Source organism: Momordica charantia (assembly GCF_013281855.1).
Source record: "Momordica charantia cultivar OHB3-1 chromosome 2 unlocalized genomic scaffold, Mcharantia_2.0 BLBB01000002.1, whole genome shotgun sequence".
NCBI classification, from domain to species: domain Eukaryota; kingdom Viridiplantae; phylum Streptophyta; class Magnoliopsida; order Cucurbitales; family Cucurbitaceae; genus Momordica; species Momordica charantia.
Genome location: NW_028275160.1, coordinates 7,389,401 through 7,410,743, shown reverse-complemented (window position 1 = coordinate 7,410,743; position 21,343 = coordinate 7,389,401). Strand labels below are relative to the sequence as shown.

Genomic DNA, 21,343 nt, shown 5'->3' with positions numbered 1-21,343 from the left:
TCCTCGAACTTTATATGAGTCCAAGTTGTTTATTGACTTGAGCGTCGGAAAGTTTGCCTCTCTTGTACAGGTCATTCCTTGGCCAACTTCCACGTGTCCAACTTTAACCAGGTTTGACCTCATCTCGTTTTTTGCATAAACAAAACCTAAAGCTACCAATAAATGATGTTTGAAAAGTACTTCCAAGTGATTGAAAAACATGTTAGGATAGTAATTTTCTAAACCTAATATATTAACTATTCCATTGGAGGCTTATTTCCAAAATAAGGATTTTTTTAGTACAATAAATAAGGTGACAGGTTCAACCCTCCCATTAAATAATTAACCTTGTTATATGTTCACGTTGGCTTCAAAACTAAGGTCATCAACATGTCTTTTATTCAAATACCTTAATATTCTGTCCATCAGACAGATGTTAGAACGTACTCCCATTACAATATATAAAAGTCAGGCAATAAAGTTTTAAAATGAATCAAAAAATTAGAAGTAAAGATTAAAATATAGTTTTTTGATTTCAACGCTTAGGAAGTAAAACAAAAGATTTGACTAGGTTTAAGAACAAGATTAAAATAAAAACAAAAGATAAAGAATTTAGGGTATGAGATGAGAGCATGGCCAAACCAAATACCAAAAAGGCAAGAGATAAGAAATATCCCAAACTTTAGAATATGAATTGGATTCTCAAAAAAAAAAAAAAAGTTATTTAAGGGACTTAGTTGATTTGACATTGATGGAACTAAAATACCCACCATTGGTTCCCATTCCTAAAGTAGACTCTTCTCTTTTTCCTACTTTCAAAATACATACAATCTTTTTTTTTTTTCTTGTTACTTTATTATTATTATTATTATTATTTTTCTATGGTTTGGCTTTTGGCTAAAGAATAAAGATAAGATAACTCAGTACATATAATATATGTTCTTTTTACATAAAGGAGAGGAAAAAAAAACACTCACACTCAAAATTGGTCATTCACATGCAACCCCTTTGTCCTAAAAGCCAACCCAACTTCCACACCCATATCCCCAAACTCCATGGGAAAGAGTTTTTTTTTTTTCAAATTTCCTTTTTTTTTTTGGTTTTTGATTTTTTAAAGCGTAGGATTGTGTATCGTGAGTATGAAATACATAAATAAATTAATCGTACCTAACAATTTAAAGTACTAGCATGTATTTGATTGATGAGTTTGTGATTTAGGAGCCTATAATGTATAGTTTGAAAAGCATGTTTTAGAAGTTTGGATTTATGTTGATCTTGGGTAAGGAGACTCGCCTATAAAACTTAGGTTTCTGAGTTCACAACACGTACAACCACATGATTTGATGTGAATTATCACAATTATTATGATCAGTACAAAAAACAAGTATGTTACAATGATTTTATTGAGCTATAGCGGTAGTTTTTAGCACTGTAGAACATTTCACAAACTGTTGGTAGAAGTTGCGAGGAATCTAACAACAATTTGTAATTGGTGTCAACATTTGTTTCTCTTTCGATGCAACAATTTGTTTAATCGCTACTACTAGACAAGCAACAATTTCTTAAACACTAGAAGTATCTAATAACTACTGTAATTGCTGATATTATGGTAGGAAACTTAAATCAACTGAATTAGAATGTTACTTGTTTTATGCATCATTTTTTCTTAAGAGTTACGTTCATGTTAGCGGTTTGATCCATCGTCTAACTAATGATCATTTTAAATTTAGACTAGATAAGTTTGTAGCTGTCTAAGTCTAAAATCTCTTTTGAACCTAATTAGATCCATCCTACATGCTAAATTTTCCTAAAACTTACATCCAATATATATAGTAATTTTAATCCAATGAGTCGATTAGAATATATTTTTTAGTACAACATATGGGAGCGGGAGGGGAAAAGTATGTTGGAATTAGAATTTAAAAATAATTTTCTATTTTCAAAATTAAAAAACCCTATTTGGTAAAATAATTTTCAAAATAAAATAAAACATCCGACAGTTCATGAATCCTCTAAAATCCAATAAAATAAAAATTTTGAAAGCTAACACCAAAATTCCAAAATCGAAAAAATCCAACACACCCTACCTAACAAAAAATAATGTTACTCATTTATAAAGAATAAAAAACCTACCAACAAAAGATATTAACTTCAAAACCCTTTTTTTTTCTTTCTAGATTTTCATTAATATCTCTAACTAATCGAGCTATTTTCATATTTACATTTCACCACTCATTCAAGTTCGAGTCCACTCTAACACATCGAAGAATAATCGAGAATTCTTTAATCAAATTACTAAAATACCCCTATAGTTACCAAAGAGAGTGTGTGGTCCACTGAAGTTGAGATTGGCACACTATACTTGTTCAATTGATGTTTCACAAAAACAAAAACAAAAAACATACATAAAAAAGTACAAAAACAAAATTGCCTAGGAAGACACACCACACATGGTCCATACTCGCAAAACAAAATGACATCTTTACCATACAAATCCCCAGAAAAATAGTGGAAAAACCAAGGGCATTTTGGGGAATTGGCAGGGGTAATAATTTAAAAAGGTGCAGAGTTGAGCTGGGAGTATAATGAAGGGGCGGTACCTAACAACACAACAACAAGATCTGCAAAATTTTAATTTTCTTTTTTCCTTTCTCAAAGCTCAAAAAATTAAAAATTAAAAAAAAATTAAAAAAAAGTACTAAAGTTTTGTCAGAATATCATCTGTAAAATGTAATGCAATTGCAAATATTAATATTATTTGAAGAACAAAATCAGAGACAGATTCTGATTCATAGTGGTGTGGTACTTGTGGCGGTGAAAATTAGGTTGTCCCCTCCCCACTTGTTCCCTGTCCCTAGAGACTCAAATTATCATAGAGTCACAATTAATTAAGAGTTTGTTTACATCAAATTATTTTATTTTACTTTTGTTAAATCAATATATACTTTTTCTACGTAATTAGTCGGATTTTATCTTGGGTAGGTGGCTATAAATTGAATCATTGCTGCCAAATTACTCGAGTCCATTTTCCATGCTCTAGTGTCATTAGACTAGTTCAGAGTGGTTAACTGATCATGATGTTAAAATATCAATATGAATTTAGTTCAATTAATTAAAATACTTATTCTTTGTTTGAATCATCACTAAAAAAAAATCATAGTGTTAATGGTTTATTATAGAGATCATAGGTTCAAGTTTCCATTCTTTATCATAAAAAATGGCACTTGCAAAAGTAGAAAAAAAAACTAATAGTTATTTGCAAAATTAGTAACCACATTTCAATTTTGTAAAAATTGATATAGAAAAAATCCAATTTACTCTCAAAGTATATTAGTGATAAATATGGTATATCGATTAACTGATATACTTTGTATGTAGTAAATTAAGGTAAATAATGTACCTTATATAAATGTCGATGTACTAATGATATGCCTGATTTGATATACCTGAAAATATAAAAAGGTAAAATTGAAATACAAGAAGATCGAAAATGTGATTTCAAATTTCTTGTCATATTCACAAAACTAAAAGGTTGTTGCTATATTATATGTATTTTTTGAAAAGAAAAAAAAATTATCACTCTAGTTTGCGAACTTCTAACACGTCTATTTTAGTTATGAATTTTTTTTAAAGAAAAATACTTCTCGTTGTCATTGCTTTGACGTTGTTACCTAACATTTGTTCATCCAATATTAATCTCAACTAACTTTTCATAATTTCAATTAACTTTTCATAATTTCAATACATGCTTCACGTCAGTACGTTGATACGTGTAGTCAAAATTAGTGTAAGATTCAGAATTTTTATTAAGAATATTTCACTTAAAATTTAGTTGAAATAATTTAAAAGTTACTGATTTCAAAATTTATAAATAAATTATTGATTTAAATACATCATAATAAATCAATGGGAGGTTGAACACACATGTGCCACCAAGCCAAGAAACAAACTTGTTAACTTGAGTTAATTAAACTATTAACTAATAATATAATATATTTCGAAATTTAAGGGAGTTCAAGCCCCCCTGACCTGTGTAAATATGTCCCTCTGCCCATGTTGGAAGCATATCTCGATAAAGATAAAAGACCAAAATAAATTCGTAAAATAGTTAAAGATCAAAATAAAAATTTTGAAAGTTCATATAGGAAAATAAGAATTAAATTTACAATTTTTCTTATATTTTGGGTACGAAATCTATTTAACTCAAAAGTTATAGTTATATTTTTAAATTTTGAAATAGGTTTATCTTTAGTTTTGTTTATTGACCTATGTTGATGGAACATAGTATTTATTATAGAAATTTGGATAGATGAAACAATCATCCTATAGTTTCTAGTTGGAGAGAAATTTTTTCAAAAGATGTTATTATATAAATTGAAAGTAAATCATTATATCAATTAGAAAAGCGAAAAAATATTAATATAAGTATGCGTAAACTTTCCCTACTAGTCTAATAGAAAATCTCTCCTTTTTTTTTTTTTAAGACAGAAAATCTCTTTCTTCACCTTAAAATTAATCTCAATATATTATGAAGATGAAAGATTAGAAATCAAAATAAATCAACAATTAATATTTTTAAAATAGCTTACACTATTTTTTTTTATCAATAGAATAAATTGCACTTAAAAAATCAAAAAATAACATAGTTTTTGTCCTTGTATATCTCATCTTGGGTATTTACTTTTAGATATAGTCCAATTTGATTTATAAACTTTCAAAACATCTATTTTTAATATTTTATCTTTAAGAATAGCAAGGTCTAAACTTTGTCACGAACTTAGATTAACATTTATATTTGACTAATAGGTCATATGTATCTCCAACAAATATCAGGTGTGTTGGAACTCTCACTCCACATATTATTGAAAGAAAAAATTGGGTATTCCCTCAGAAAATAAGATTTAAATCAGAATCTTGTATCACCATTTTCTTTTGATTTCAACTGAAGATCAAATCTTTCTCTTTAGAAAATTATAATAAGTAAATTAGGACTAGTTTGGCATACATCTCCAACGAACATGAGTTCAATCCCCCATCTCATGTATTGTATTAAAAAAAAAAGTACAAGTAAATTAAGACTAGTTTGGTAACATTTTCAACTCATTTATTGTTCTTGGTTTCTCATTTCAATTTTTGAGCAACACATATGTTTGATAACTATCTCTATTTCTCCTTTTCAAGAAACGTTCCAAAATTGTGAAAATAACAAAATCAAGTTTTTTAATCTATTTCTTGTTTTTAATGTTTTCTTTAACATAAATAAAAGTATGATTTTATTATTTTACTTATAAAAGGTTTAATAAATAAAAAATAGTAAATATAACATAATATTTATTAACATTCGATTTTAAAAAATTAAATTTTATATAAAAAATTACTTTCATGATTATATTGTTGTCAAACATATTTCTGTTTTATTCAATGAAAAAAAGAAACAAATACAATAATATTATATCTCATTTGATAAGGTTTCCATTTAATGTTTTTCATTTGATATTATATCTCATTAATAATTTTATTAGTAATTTTTAATTTTAAAAAACAAGTTTCTTGTATCTTATTCCCATTTCCAATCTGTTCCAATACAAATAAAAATATTGTTTTATATACATCGAAAGTCATGCAATTCTATTTTTGTTTATTAAAAATGAGAAAATAAAAATAAGAAATATGAACAAACATGTCGTTAAATGTTGCTAGCTATTTATCAAAGAATATAAGTTTTTTTTGTTAAAAAAAAAAATATATATATATATATATATATTTATTGTGGTTTTGTTGGTTCACAGCTGTAGAGGTACAGTAAGAAAAGCCTTTTTAACCCTTCCCCTAACCACACGGCCCACATGTCCCATCACCTTTTCACACACCACATTCCTATTTCTCTTTTCTTTCTTTCTTTCTTCCTTTCTTCTTTAAAATTAATTAATAATTACTTTTATTTTTCTTCATTTTTTTATTCACTTCCCTCCCCCAAAAAAAAGAAAATAAAAATAATAGATTTTTGTTTCTCACCCACACCACACCCATTAGCATTTCATCTTCAATCTCCTATAAATTGCCCCTCAATGCCTTCATTGCCCCTTCCCCTTCTTCTTCTTCTTCTTCATTTCCCCCATTTTCCCCATCTGGGTCTTCTCCACAATCCCCTGTTTCTCAGTTCTCACAAAGCTCTGATGCCCAACACTCTGTTTGTGATGTTTGAGATTGATGTATCTAATTCTGAGTGAAATCCTCCGTTGTGGTTGTATGATAAATAACTTCACATTCCGCCGCGCCACCCATCATCTCGTTCAATCTTTCTCCGTCGTCTTCCTCTACTGGCTCTACTACGTTTCATGATATAACCTAATCCCCAAATTAAAGAAAAAGTTAATTAATTTAATTGATTGATACATCTGTTTTTGTTTCTGTTTCTTTTCTGTTGTTGGGTCTGTAATGGGTTCCTCGAGTGGGACGTGTTCGAATTCGTCGGTGGTTCAGAGCTGTGGGTCGGAGGAGGAGATGCAGGCGGCGGCGTTGATGGAGCAGAGGAAGAGGAAGAGGATGGTTTCGAATCGGGAATCGGCGAGGAGATCCAGGTTGAGGAAGCAGAAGCATTTGGACGATTTAATGGCGCAGGTCGCCCATCTCACCAAGGACAATCACCAGATCCTCGCCACTCTCGGCGCCACTGCGCAGCAATTCGCCGCCGTCGAAGCAGAGAACTCCATTCTCAGAGCTCAGGCGGCGGAGCTCGACCACCGTCTTCAGTCCTTGGCTGAAATCATCCATTTCTTGAACCCCACTAATGGGATTCTCGAATCCGGATGCGGCGGCCCCGATTCCACCGCCGCCGCCGCCGCCGCTGGATACTTCTCTCCTGACCCTTTTGATATCTGCGGCGGCGGCGGGGGCAGCGGGGGTGGGGGTGGGGGGTCTTTTAATCCTTTGCAAATGGCTTTCTATATGAACCACCCACTCATGGCCTCTGCAGATATATTTGAGGACTACTGATTTCTCTCTCTTGGAATGAACTTTTTCTTGGCAGCCAAACAGAGGGGGGGGGTATTGTTGGGATTTTAGATTTAGAGTTGGAATTATGTCTTGATTGGTTGGCATTTGGGACAAGGAATAATAATGGGGGAAACAAGATGTTGGGTTATTTTTGGGTGTTATCTTGTAAAACTTATGGATCTAAGAGCAATGAACATGTAAATCTTGGCCTTCCTCCTTCACGGGTAATTTTCAATCTATGCATAACTCAATTGATTAAATTCGTTGATTTTTCTAAGATCGAAGTTCGAAATTTCATAAAATTCTTGTACTTCGAGAGTGTCATAGTTCCTTTCATGTATTCAAAATGATGTGGGATCCATTACTTCTATTATTGTGTAAACAAAAAAGAGTATAATATTCATGTAGTCCTGAATTTTTTATTATAAAGTTTTTTCAATTTTAGGGAGCCTCTAATGCTATGTTCCACATTGTCTATAACTATTCAATTATAGTCGACTAAAAATTATTTGAATCTTTTTTAGTACTACAAATATGGGGTGGAAGATTGAACTTTCTACTATCAAGAAAGTAATTAGTATCTTATTAAACGAACTATACATGAATTCACAATGGATTCTTTATATCTATTTTATGATCAATGGTTATAAAAGTGACGGTTATGTTGTATCCGTCACATTGGATCATTTCTTTCTTTTTTTTAAGACCTTATCTTTGGATTTTAGGGATCATAGCAATGAAATAATGGGATGGATTTCTATACGTTTTATAGTCTAACTTTAAAAACTTATGTCACTAGTTTCTATTAATCCCATGTTTTCGTTTTTTTTTTCTTTTCTAAATTTGCATTTTTCTTTTTCTAAATTGCAACGAAACTAGAGAAAACCTTGTCGGTTGGATTCATTTTAATTTCATTTTTAGTTGAAAAGTTCGTTTGTTTTTATAATCTTATTATTTAACAGTGAATTTTATGACGCGGGTGTCCATATTAATTATGGAACAAATCAATTATAAAAAGGAGATTTTATTATTTTCTTTTAGAAAAAGAGTTCTTAAATTAATTCTCTTACCAAATGCGACCAAAGATTATATTATATAAATTTTAAGCCTCAGAAATCAGATATGGCGATGTTCTTATCAGTGACGTTTTCATCTATTTTTCTAATGTTTTTGTTTGGTTAATGGAACTCTGAGCTGTTGGTTTTGCCATTTTTTAAATGCTTATTACAATAAAATAAATGTAGGCTTACTTCATTAACATTATGGACGTAATATATATATATATATATATATATATATATATATATATAACTTAATTTTAATTATTTTCTTTAAAAATGGTTGAGTTATAATTATAGTTTCAAATATAGCCTAAAATATATCTTCTGTAAATGTTATGAATATTTAAAATAAAGTTTAATAATGTGATTTTTTTAAAAGATGTGACAGATCGCAATGGTTGAACAACAATGAATTTAGACTGAATTTTATGCTATTATTTTAGCTAAAAAGCATTAGTAGAGAAATAGCATAAGACTAACAATATTTTAGAATCTTTTTCAATTTTGTGATATATTTTCATTTTTTTTCAAGTTCAGCCATCGCAGGGTTGGATAAAAAAATGACAATAAATATCTTATTCATTGAATTATGTTTAAATTGTCGAAATTGATCAACAATATATTAGATTTTTGTTAGATTAATTACGAAAGCATTTGGCAAGTCGTTTTCATCGAATAATAGGGACAGCTAATAATGAAAACTTTAAAAAGATAGGGAGAAGAAAAATTCATTTCCAATTCCAACTTTTCATAAAATTTTCTAATATCAACAAAATAAAAATCAACATCGTTGGCACTATTATAGATAGCATAAAAATATAATCATAGTTACGTCGTATGATTGTCTATCATATATATTAGACACGTAAATTATTCTATTACATAGTCGCAATCGGTTTTTATCTTAAAAATTCTTGAACGATTAAAGTTGTTAAATTAAAGCATTTTAAAGATTTAAAAATGAAAAGATAATACCAATATTGCTATCTTCCTATCGTGATGATTATTATTGTTTCAAAAATTTTATATTTTATTGTGGGTCAAAAAATAATTTTGCTATTTGGAAGATAAAAGAAGATTTGAAAGACCATAGGATCTCCCTTGACGACCACTTGTCGAAGGATCGACTTTCATACTTAATCGTAAAACTGTATGGTAAAAACCTCATACGGCGGAAGGTTTTACCTACTCTTGAACTTATGCACCCGACAACTCAACCTTCGAAACGACACATATAACTACCGATCAGATCCTCAACCTATAAAAGGAAGACTTCATTTCAAAATTATTTATAAAATATCTCCTCAACTAGACCCTTACACTTAGACTTAGAATATTGCATCAACCATTGGAAAAATAAATAGGCTAATCTTTTCAAAATTACTTTCGGAAAGGTAATGGTGAAAAAGCCGATTAAAAGGGATATGTTTGTTGGAAAGAACATGCAACACGTGCAAGCTACAAAATTTGTATACTTTTTTTTTTCCTTTTTAATGTTGTTGATAAATTAAGCTTTAATTTACTTAATAAAATTTGAAGAACAAATAATCGGTATGAAATAAATTAAAGAAAAAGTGATGTTATATATACATATGGAAATGTTTCTAAATACTGTTTGGAATGAAAATTAAACATATTATTACTACCAAAATATATATTCCATAAGAAATTCAAAATCACGATTTTTTAATCGAAGATGTATGTTGATATATGCTTTAATCACGTTCAAGTTGGCAGTCCATTCAAATTGTATGTACTAAATAGAATAATAATTACTGATGATTAATTATTATTATTATTATTATTTAATTTGAAATTAATAATAGATAGAGCGAGGATTTCACTTTTAACTTTTAAAAAGATTATTTTGTGCCTGAATCGATTAAGCTATTCTTCCGTTGATTAGTTACACTTAAAAAAAATATTAATAATAATAAAATAAAGTTTTATCTCAACGGTTTATTTAAATTCAACAAATATTATTTGTTAAAATTAAATAATTAATAAACTAGAAAAAAATCATTTCGAACAATTTTTCATTTCAATTTTTTGAATTAGAACGAAATTTGAATCTTCAATCTTTTGGTGGAAGGTGTTTGAGTTATTTTTAGATTTTAGACAACTTAATTCCTAAAAAATTGAATTTGAGAAATCAGTTATTATAAAGATTGTCTTTTTAAGGGATGATTATATCAGTTTGATAGGTTTGTTAGTGCTTCTGAGTGCATTACTTTTAATACATACACTAAAATTATGTATTAAAAGAATCCAAAAAGTGCATATTAATTATAATAATTTTTTTTAATACAACATGTGGAGTGGATGATCGAACTCAAGATCATTTAAACTATATGTTGAATCAGAAAATCGTTCAACACCGTGAATGTCGGTTCACACAGAATGAGCTGAACCGTGAATTTCGAGAGTCGGATCTGCAAAACAGAGTGAGCACTCCGATGCCAAAGTCAGCAAAAGTCCAAACTAAATCAAGAGAGAATCGGAATGTTCACGTACCTCACAATGAACGAAATGATTCTATTTATAGGCGAAGCCCTCGACAACATTCTCGACAAGACCTCAACGACTCTTTAAAGCAATCGGCTCAGCCAGTTAGTATGGGAACGCGATCTTTAGCAAACTTGTTCGGCTCGGCCACTGAGGATAGTCGGCTCGGTCAAAGGAATGAGCCGAGATGTATATACTTAGCTTCTTTGTGGAATGAATTCATGAGCCACGTGTCACATTTTGCATCTACTCATCACCTACCACGTGTATGTTGAAATTTACCTCTAACACTATATATGTCAATTATCGTTGAACTATGCTCGCTTTGATAATTATAATAATATTAGAGCAGCGGTAGTACTAGAAAATCATTATAATAATGATCAAAGACAGGAATCATGTGCTAGATTGCTGGAAATTCCTTTCAGTGTGTAACATATTTCAAATGTTCCAGAAAAAAAAAAAAAAGGCAAATTTGATATAAGACTAATTGACCAGTAAACAATGGGCTTACGTTTGAATCATCACATTCTAAAAAATATATTTTTTAACCGATCACTTTTTTTTAACTGCACAATTGAATAAAATTATTTAGTGTTTAATTTCTTTTAAAAAGCAATATTGCTCTAATGATACTAGAATTAACATGAGAGATGATGAAAATAAAAATCAATGGAATGAGAATTAAATCATCTAAAATTATATATATATATATATATATATTAGGATTTACATAGTTAAGTCGTTATTCTTGTAACTACTTCAATATGTTGCTGCCATATTCATTATATTTGGCCTTATGTTGATTAATAAGATTGAGCAAAGTTTAATTTACCCTCAGATCTCAATATGGTATCAGATGAAAATTTTGTCTGAGAGTTAGTTTTTGTGGGTTCCCTCCTGAGTTCAACTGTCTTTGTTAACTCTAGTTTTTCTTTGTTCCATCGCCATGGCTACGCCCACTGATTCTTTTGTTCCAATTGATGATACTCCATCGGATTCGATTACCCCAGCGATTCCAGTACCAGTTTCTGCTGCTTCTATTGATTAGTGTGGAAATCCTTATTTCATCCATCATTCAGACAATACAAGCCTGCCTTGTTCTTGTTCCTGAGTTGCTTACGGATGAGAATTACACCTCTTGGAGTCGATCTATGACAATCTCTCTCACAGTCAAGAATAAACTAGGGTTTGTTGATGGCTCAATTAAACGACCTACTGGTGAGTTACTCAATTCTTGGATTATTTGCAATAGCATCGTGATTGCCTGGCTTCTGAACTCTCTGTCCAAGGAGATTTCTGCTAGTCTCCTCTTCCCCGAGACAGACCGTGAAATGTGGCTTGATCTTCGTGAGCGATTTTGACGTCAAAATCGTCCAAGAATTTTTCAATTGCGTCGCGAATTGTCTTCACTCGTTCAAGATCAAATGACTGTCAACACCTATTTCACTTGATTAAAGACGCTGTGGACTGAATTAGCGTCTTATCGACCGTCGTGCACATGTGGTCGTTGTTCTTGCGGAGGTGTGCAAGCTGTTACTGATCACTTTCAAACGGAGTACGTTATGATGTTTCTCATGGGATTGAACGACTCCTTCAGTCAATTGCCCGCCCAATTACTCTTAATGGAGCCCGAGCCCTCCATTAATCGCGCGTTTGCCCTAGTCGCTCAGGAATCTCAACAGCGGGTCATTTCGTCTCCGACTGTGATTTCTCCAACTGCTCTCTTAACAAGAGCTTCTTCTCAATCGGCCGTGTCTGGCAATTCTAGTTCTTTGGCTTCTACTGGCAAGAATAAAGAGCGCTCTATTTGCACTCATTGTGGTTTACAAGGTCACACAGTTGATAGGTGCTATAAGCTTCACGGTTATCCCCTTGGGTACCGCACACGCAGTGCTTCACAGAGTTCTTCTTCATTTTTGACTTTTGTGAATGATTCTTCTTCCAAAGGTTCTGTTGTTTTCAATGATTCACTCGCTTCTTTGAATGCCGAACAGTGTCAGGGGCTATTGAATCTTCTACACAGCCATCTCTCCAAAGCCAAAGATCCTTCTGCTACAACCATGTGGCAAGTACTTGTTCTAAATTTTCTACGAGTGCCTTAGTTGATAATTGGATAATTGATTCAGGAGCTTCGGCTCATATATGCTTTTCGAAGGATAAGTTTTTGTCTTTGCAACCAGTTTGTGGTGTTTCTGTTACTCTTCTACATTAGTCTCTGTTTAGAGTCAAGTTTGCTGGGGATATTTTGGTGAATTATGCACTTACTATCCACAATGTCTTGTTTGTGCCTAAGTTTAGATTCAATCTATTATCTGTCAGTGCTCTCACGCGCAGTAACTTATGTTTGGTGAATTTTGTTGGTAATTCTTGCCTCATTCAGAACAAGCTCTCATTGAAGATGATTGGCAATGGTGAATTTTGGAATGGCCTTTACATGCTTGTGATGGTCGAGTCTCTTTTGGTTGTTATACTCCAACTAATACTGTTTGTGATTCTATTAGTATGTCTTCCCTTTCTACTTGGCGTAATAGAATGGGACACCCCTCTGATAAGCATTTGGTTGCATTAAAAGATCTCTTGCATATCAATAAAGATGTTTGTTTCTTTGAATCCATGTCTCATATGTCCTTTGTCCAGACAACGACGTTTGTCTTTTATTTCCCATTATCATCTTGCGAGTGCTTGCTTTGATCTTATTCACTACGATATTTGGGGACCATTTAAGTCATCAACTCATGTTGGTTTTAGATATTTTCTGACTTTAGTTGATGATTTTTCGCAATATACTTGGGTGTTTTTGCTTCGCCATAAGTCTGATGCATTGATTGTTGTTCCTCGTTTTTTTCGGCTTATTGAGACACAATTTGAGAAGACTGTCAAACAGTTTAGGCCAGATAATGCACCCGAGTTATCTTTTGCTGATGTTTTTCATAGCAAAGACGTATTGCATCAATTTTCTTGCGTGGGGCGTCTTGAACAAAATTCGATGGTTAAGAGAAAACATCAGCATTTGTTGAATGTGGCACAATCTCTTTATTTTCAGTCTCGGTTGCCTATTAAATTTTGGGGAGAATGCGTACTCACAGCATGTTATCTGATTAATCGAACACCTTCTCCTATTTTGTCTTAGGAAACACCATACTTTCGTCTTCATGGCCAACATGTTGATTGTTCCCACTTGAAAGTGTTCGGCTATCTTTGTTTCGCTTCTTTGTTGCCTACACATCGGTCAAAGTTTCACCCTCGTGCCATATCGGCTGTCTTCCTTGGTTACCCGCCAGGGGTTAAAGGATTTCAGTTATTTGACATTGAACGTGGTTCTGTTTTTGTCTCCCGAGATGTTGTGTTTCATGAACACATATTTCCGTTTCATAATGTCTCTCTTCATGACACTGTTGTGGATCCTTTTCCGGACATTGTATTGCCTCGCTCATTTGATTTCTCTGGTGTTGCTCCACAACCTCCTTCTAATTTGTCGTCTGGAGGTTCTGGTTTTTCTGATTCGGCCAGTCATGCGGATGTTTTGCCTGATACAGACCAGCCTATTGCTACGGAGACGAATGATCATGGAGTTACTGCCACTGATATTCTTTCACATACAATTGCAGATGAGGCTAATTTACATACTGATGTACCTCATGAAGCTATACCTTCGGCTATTGTGCTTGCTATGCCTCGAAGGTCATCCCGACCTACTCATATGCCTTCTTATCTCCAGGATTATCATTGCAATTTGGCCAAGTCTCTTGCACCACCAGCTTCAACGTCCAACTTTTATTTACAGGATTATCTCAGTTATGACAAGCTGTCTTCTCCTTGTAAACAGTTTGTTTTCAATATTTCTGCACATTTGGAGCCATCTTATTATCATCAAGTTGCTTCTCATTCCCATTGGCGTGAAGCTATGCGTGCTGAGCTGCAAGCAATGGAAGATAACCATACTTGGTCTATTGTTGCTTTGCCTCCCACGCACCATTCTATTGGCTGCAAATGGGTCTACAAGATCAAACATCGCTCTGATGGTTCCATCGAACGTTATAAGGCGAGATTGGTGGCAAAAGGCTATACTCAGCAGGAGGGTCTCGATTACATTGAGACATTTTCTCCTGTTGCCAAACTAGTTACCGTCAAAGTCTTGCATACATTGGCGGTGTCTTATAATTGGTCATTAGTGCAGTTGGATGTCAACAATGCGTTTCTACATGATGATTTGGTTGATGAGGTTTATATGGATCTTCCGTTGGGCTATAAGCATAATATGGTTGCACCTAAGGGAGAGCGTCTCGTCTGTCGTTTGCATAAGTCTATTTATGGCTTAAAGCAAGCCTCTCGACAGTGGTTCGACAAGTTCTCTTGTCCTCTCTTATCTCTTGGTTTTTGTTAAGCAAAATATGACTATTCTCTCTTTGTGCGTGGTTCCGGTGCCTCATTTATGGCTTTATTAGTTTACGTTGATGACATTATCATCACAGGTGCATCTCAGTCTATCATTACTGATTTGAAGTCCCGTCTTAATGCTGTGTTTAGGCTTAAAGATTTGGTTTCTTTGCGTTATTTTCTTGGGCTCGAGCTTGCACGGTCTTCAAAAGGGATTTTTCTTTACAGAGGCACTATCCTCTTCAACTAATTGAAGATGCTGGGTTGCTTGGTTCTAAACCAGCTTCATTGCCCATGGATACTAATATCAAATTGATGTTGTTTGATGGTGAGCTTTTGGAAGATCCTACTCTGTATAGCAGACTTATTGGCAGGCTGTTGTACCTTACCATCTCCCGACCAGATATCATTTTTGCCGTTCATCGCCTCAGTCATCTCCTTCGCTATTTGAAGGGGTGTTCTGGTCAAGGAATACTTTTATCTGCTTCTGTTTCCTTCCAGCTTCGCGCCTTTTGTGATGCCGACTGGGCCTCTTGCCTGGACTCCCGAAAGTCGACAAGCATTTTTTTTGGGAGATAGTCTTGTTTCTTGGAAGGCCAAAGAGCAGACCACAGTGTCTCGGTCTTCAGCTGAAGCGGCGTATCGTGCACTCACTGCTAGCACTAGTGAGCTTGTTTGGCTTGTTCATCTTTGGAAGGATTTACATGTGCCTTTTCAACCTCCTGCCTTGCTTTTTTGTGATAATCAAGCGGCTATTCATATAGCATCTAATCCTTCCTTTCACGAGCGCAGGAGACTGTCACTTTGTTCGTGATGAGGTTATTGATGGCATGATTAAACTCATGCCTATTCGCCCGGATCTTCAGTTGGCAGATATATTCACGAAGCCTTTGCCCTGTAAATCCTGTTCTCTTTTGTTATCCAAGATGGATATGTTGGATATTAACCTTCCAGCTTGAGGGGGAGTATTTCCCCCTCAAGATTTACAATATGTAATTAGTTAAGTTGTTATTCTTGTAACTACTTGATTTAAAAAAGATTCTGCAGGTATAACAAGCCTAACTTTTAAAACTATTAAACTAAAAAGTGGAAATATTATCAAATGAGACTTTATATTTAAAATTTTGACTGAAATTTTAAAAATAAATTAGAAATATACAAATTTTCTTGAACAAAAGGTATAATTGTAGTATGCATATCAAAATCGTAACTGAAATAAAATGTTATGAAAATATCAGCTTAAAAATTATTATAAGTAAAAACAAAAAGATTGAACACTAAAATTATTACGATTATAATCAATCAATAACTATCTAAAGAGAAATTTTACACTCTTAGGAAAAATAATAATAATAATAATAAAGAGAAATTTTACAACACGTATTAATAAATTTGTATAAAAAATTTTATATACATAATAATATTTATAAAATTATAAATATAAAGCTAAGTGTCACACTTCAATCAAAGCCTGCAAACAAAAAGGAATCAATGAAGAGAAGATTTGTTTGTTGGTTTTCTTCCAAACAATTAAAGATAAAGTTTTGAATCAAATTCAAAATTTTGTTCTCTTTTTTTTTTTAATTTAATTAATTTTCTACTCCACAAACTAAAGACATCGTTTGGGGTCCATAGTTGTCAAGTTTCAGTCGCAGTCGAAGGTTTTATAATATTGCTTGAGATTCCGTAAACACTTCTTCATCTTCCCAAATTTTCTCTGTTTTTTTCCGTAAAAAAAGTCTATATATATATATATATATATATAACAGATAGATCCGATGTTGTAAAGGATCTCACATTGAAAAGAGAAGGGACGTTGCATAAGTTTATAATATACCTGCACTACATTTCTCATAGCCAATTGATTTTGAGATGAACTCCATGAATATTAATAGATTTTGAAAAATAAAGGACTTAACAAAATAATTAACTTTAAGATGAAACTCAAAAGAATATTGATGCTTTATTCAATAAACTTTACATTTATTAATAAAAATAATTTTTTCGATCAATTCTTAGCTCAGCCTACACATTTAAGTACATTTTTAATATCTTTGAAACGTGACCTGCTCGAATGATTACTTGAGGAATCTATGATGGTTAACTCTAAATTTAATCTATGATGAGTATTCATTTTGGTCCTTACTGTTAATTATCTTTTTTTTTTTTGCATTTAATATAAATCATATTGAATTTGTCACGTGGCACAGAAAACAAGTCCACATATGGTGTTACATAAATCTTGTGTTAGGCTCAAAGTTTTTGTGCAGCACAAAAATATTAGATATCAAGGCATAAAGACCGAAAATAAAATGTAGATAAAAATCCTAAGAATAATGGGTCAAAATCATGGTTTTGAATATTAAATTTAATTGGCATCTATATTAGTCCCTATCCAACTTTTTGAATAAATACCAAAATTAATCCCTATTGCTTAGTTTCCATTAAAAATGATTAACAAATTTGGATTAAATACAGTGATGAGGATAAATTTAATGGTCTGAACTTTGAAAAAGAAATCAAGAAAAACATGTCTATAAAAGTAGACAAGTGATGTTGACATTGTTTTTTGTTTACCCTTAATCATTATTCTAAATTTATAGTAGTCTTCTAGATCTATTATTTTCCTTGAATTTACAATTTACTGAGCAACTTGGCAGTCAATTCCATTGAAAATCTTATGATAAAATACAAAATTCTCACTTAAAAATTATTAGCATAGTTATAATCTAATTATGCCATCAAATCAAAGAATCGTGGTAATGTCACCCATGTCGTTCAATCCAAAAATTTCAATCAATGTGTCGAAAGAAGTCGCAAAATTGACCCGACATGAAGGAAAAAAATCAACTTCACAGAACTAGTAATAAGTATTAGTCATGATTAATTAATAAACTGTCAATCTGAACATAACTCAACTAGTTAAGACATATATGGTTTGAATCTCCATCTCACATCTTGTTACTTGTTAAATTAAAAATATATATTAATTATTAAATAAGTGGAGAAATCGAATTAATTAAATAAAATCAATACTATAATTATTTCATAATTAATTTGTTTTAAATCAATTATTGAGGAACAATTGAAAAATTGGAGGGTGTGATTTGAGAGAAAGAAAGAGAGAACTTGGTTATATAGTTGGTTTGAAAAATAAGAAAAAGAAAAAAGTAAAATAAAGAAAAGAAAAGAAAAAACATAAGCATTCTTTTAAGAACCATTTTAAAAAGTATATATAGAAATAAAAAGGAAAGATTTGATGCTTCACATGATTGTTAATTAAAATAATTAGTCCATGCTTTTAAAATGATTTAAAAGTTAGGTTTACATTGATCCACATAAATATAATATTATTTTAAATAGTACGATTCAAATATGACTAGTTCAATTATATTTAGATTCACGTGAAATATAACATGACATTTTACTCCCACTAAAAAAATTAAAATGAATAAAAGAAAATAAGAGAAACTGCCAAATTAAAATATAAGATATTATTTGACTTGGAATAAATAAATGTATGATAATTATATATAATTTTGTATCATAATTATAAAAATAAATCAATAATAAAATGGAAGAAGGGGAGTCATATGTTCAAGAAATAATTCAAATTTGACAAATGATAACAATGGGTGGGTTTCCCACTTTAATTATCACAACTTCTAATCTCCCCATAGAAAAATTAATCATAAAAATTATCTCTTAATGGAGTATGAGAAAAAATTCTTATCCATTTTTTAATTACGTAAAATACTTGCAAAATAAATTATTTGAAAGTAATACAAGTTTTTATTTAAAATAATTCACTTGAATATTGGACTTACCTTTTTTTTTTCTCTCTCAAATTTTGCTAAAAGATCCTTCCAGACTTCCAGCGGTGAAAAAATCTGGGCTATTCTGGGAGATGTTTCTAGAGATGGTTTATTTAATTCTTATTTTCGTCAATCATTTCAAACTTTCAAACCTTCTATTTTAAAACACCTCATACCGACCCATTTATAAATATCCTTGAATACGATCCATTTTATGTATAATATGTAGTAAAAAAAATGAATTTGTTCAGGGACAAAATATCTATAATCATTAAAAATAGGTAATAGTCGCATAAATTTGCTAAGTGTTTGAACGTGTTTTTCTGTTGACAAACAAAGATACTGATCCTAAACCCCCTTAAACAAATTCATTTTTTACTACATATTATATATAAAATATGAATCGTATTCCAGGGTATTTATAAATAGGTCGGTATAGAGTGTTGTATATCCCTTAAGTACTTTTAGCACTAGATTGCTTCAGGATTGAGGCTCCTTCTAGAAGGGTACACAATAACATTGTGAATTTGTGACCCAAATTCCACTAAAGTAGGCTCTCAATTGACTAGGATTTTACTCTCTAAAAAATAACAATAATAAAAAGTTCTCAAGTTGGATTTTGACTCTTTCTTTTTTAATCTTTTTTTTTTTTCTTTAACTTTACTGAATATTAAGTCATTGAAGTTGAAAGGGGGGGAAGAAGTTGGTTTTGGTTGGTGAGACGTAAAGAAGGTTAGGCATGGTGGTTTCTAATCTTCTTTTTTATTTATTTTTTTAATCAAATTTTCAAAACATTCTGCCCATACCCTAAAAGAGGGAGCAAATAAAATACCAAATTCAAAATCAGAAACTTTTTTTTTTCTTTTTTTGGATCTGATTGCATTTTTGGAGGAAGAAAGAAACTGGCTGGTGGCTTCATCAGTTTTGGGATGGTGAGGAATATAATATGCTTCAACAATGGTGAGAAGCATGTGCTCAGCCATGTCCTTGATGGCTTCATCATGTGTATTGGGACCAACAATCTTATCATTTGAGTTAATTTAATGGGGACTTTGAGAAAAAATTATAGTCAAATGGTGAGGAGTTTTCTTTTCTTGGGCTTTATGTTATCTCTTAAAGGTGATTGTGGAAGGCTAATGGAGAGGGAAAAAAAAGGTTGATTAGTTTAATCTTAGAGATAATTACAAATCACACCTTCGTAGGTTGCTTATTCACTTATGAGTATGTTTTGGAATAGGGACGTTCGCCTTTTGTAACAAGTAGACCCATGATAAGACTAATAGATGTTCATACTTTTACCTGAAAGTGGGATATCTATTCATAGTTTGACTAGTCTCCCACGGCTTCTCGCTTTTATGTGAGTTTGACCCGCTTTTGATTTTGCTTGTTTCTGACCCCTATGAGCCATTTGACAACCTTACTTTTTCGAAGGATTAGCAGGACATGAGAGTTTTAGCTCATGCATCTGCTTACCAAAATCAACTCCATTATCCTACCTCCTATTCAAAAAGGCATTGTCGATTGTATATCTGCAATCATATCGTTTTGTTAGCCAGATAGATACATATGTAAAATAAGCTATATGTATCAATACCATGAAATCTAACAATGGTATATATATGGTTTATAGATTTTGCAACTCAACCGATATGAGCATAGCTTAACTGGTCAATCATAGATATCTAAATTTACAACGTGCTCTTTTGACTATTCTACCAAACCACAAGAAGTGCTTACTTTAAAGATGATACTGGTATGACCTAAAGGGAGAGAAGTAAGTGGGGCAGACTATGTAGTGATAATGAAAAACAAGTCTGTCCAGAAAATATTCTCTGCTACAACGGTTTTGCCATCGAATGTTTCACAAAATATCAAAGTATTGTGGATTCTGGCAAATGTGTATTTATTTACCTTAAGAGATGGGCATGGTGGGGGAGGGGGGAATCTCCAAAATATCCACGAGGCTGTGGGCTGCAAAGAAACCTTTCCCTCCATAATCTGTGGCTTGACATGTGAGCATATGAGGGGAGCAGTACCCTTAATAATGCTACTTTGTTCAATGTCTGCATCCAAGTAGTTTCCAGGAACAGTAAATATTCCATACTTGCACCTGAAGTTAAGCTTTCAATCGAAACTAGAGATCAGATCAACTGTATTCTTGTCGTGAATTCCTAGTAGTATTGAGACAGGTTGGATCCTAGATGTAGAAATCCAAGATGGGAAGAAATGGATCCACAAATCTGTGTTTTGATTTTGAATTTTGAATTGTTGGATTGAAGATGAACTAGGCGAAGGCACTATAGTGAATAGCTGCCTAAAGTAATCCGTCACTAGGTTCCGTAGTAGTGTTCTTCTCATCCTTAAACTAGGGCAAAGTCAAATAGTAGCATAAAGTAATCAATCACTAGGTTCAGTAGTACCTATTTTATATATATATTTTTATATAACTATGAGTCTGAAGCTTTACTCCCTTATACCCAAGTACACTCTCACCTGCTTCAAGGCCCGGACTCAGGTGACATCAAGGATTTTTGGTATTAAACTCACCATAAGGTTTTAACTTAGACCTCTAAGCCAGAATGACAAACCCCCAAGTCCTAAGACCTC

General features: G+C 32.1%; 1 protein-coding gene across 1 annotated transcript; it reads left to right on the top strand.

The window, feature by feature from the left end:
- The first annotated feature begins 6,049 nt into the window (after window positions 1-6,049).
- Window positions 6,050-7,196, top strand: LOC111015395 (bZIP transcription factor 44). Its single transcript, XM_022290408.2, has one exon. It carries the CDS (start codon window positions 6,418-6,420, stop codon window positions 6,973-6,975), a length of 558 nt encoding a protein of 185 aa, XP_022146100.1. The 5' UTR covers window positions 6,050-6,417; the 3' UTR covers window positions 6,976-7,196.
- Window positions 7,197-21,343: the final 14,147 nt, after the last annotated feature.

Coding starts and splice junctions, on each gene's coding strand:
- LOC111015395 (XM_022290408.2), top strand. CDS start 6,418: ATGGGTTCCTCGAGTGGGACGTGTTCGAATTCGTCGGTGGTTCAGAGC.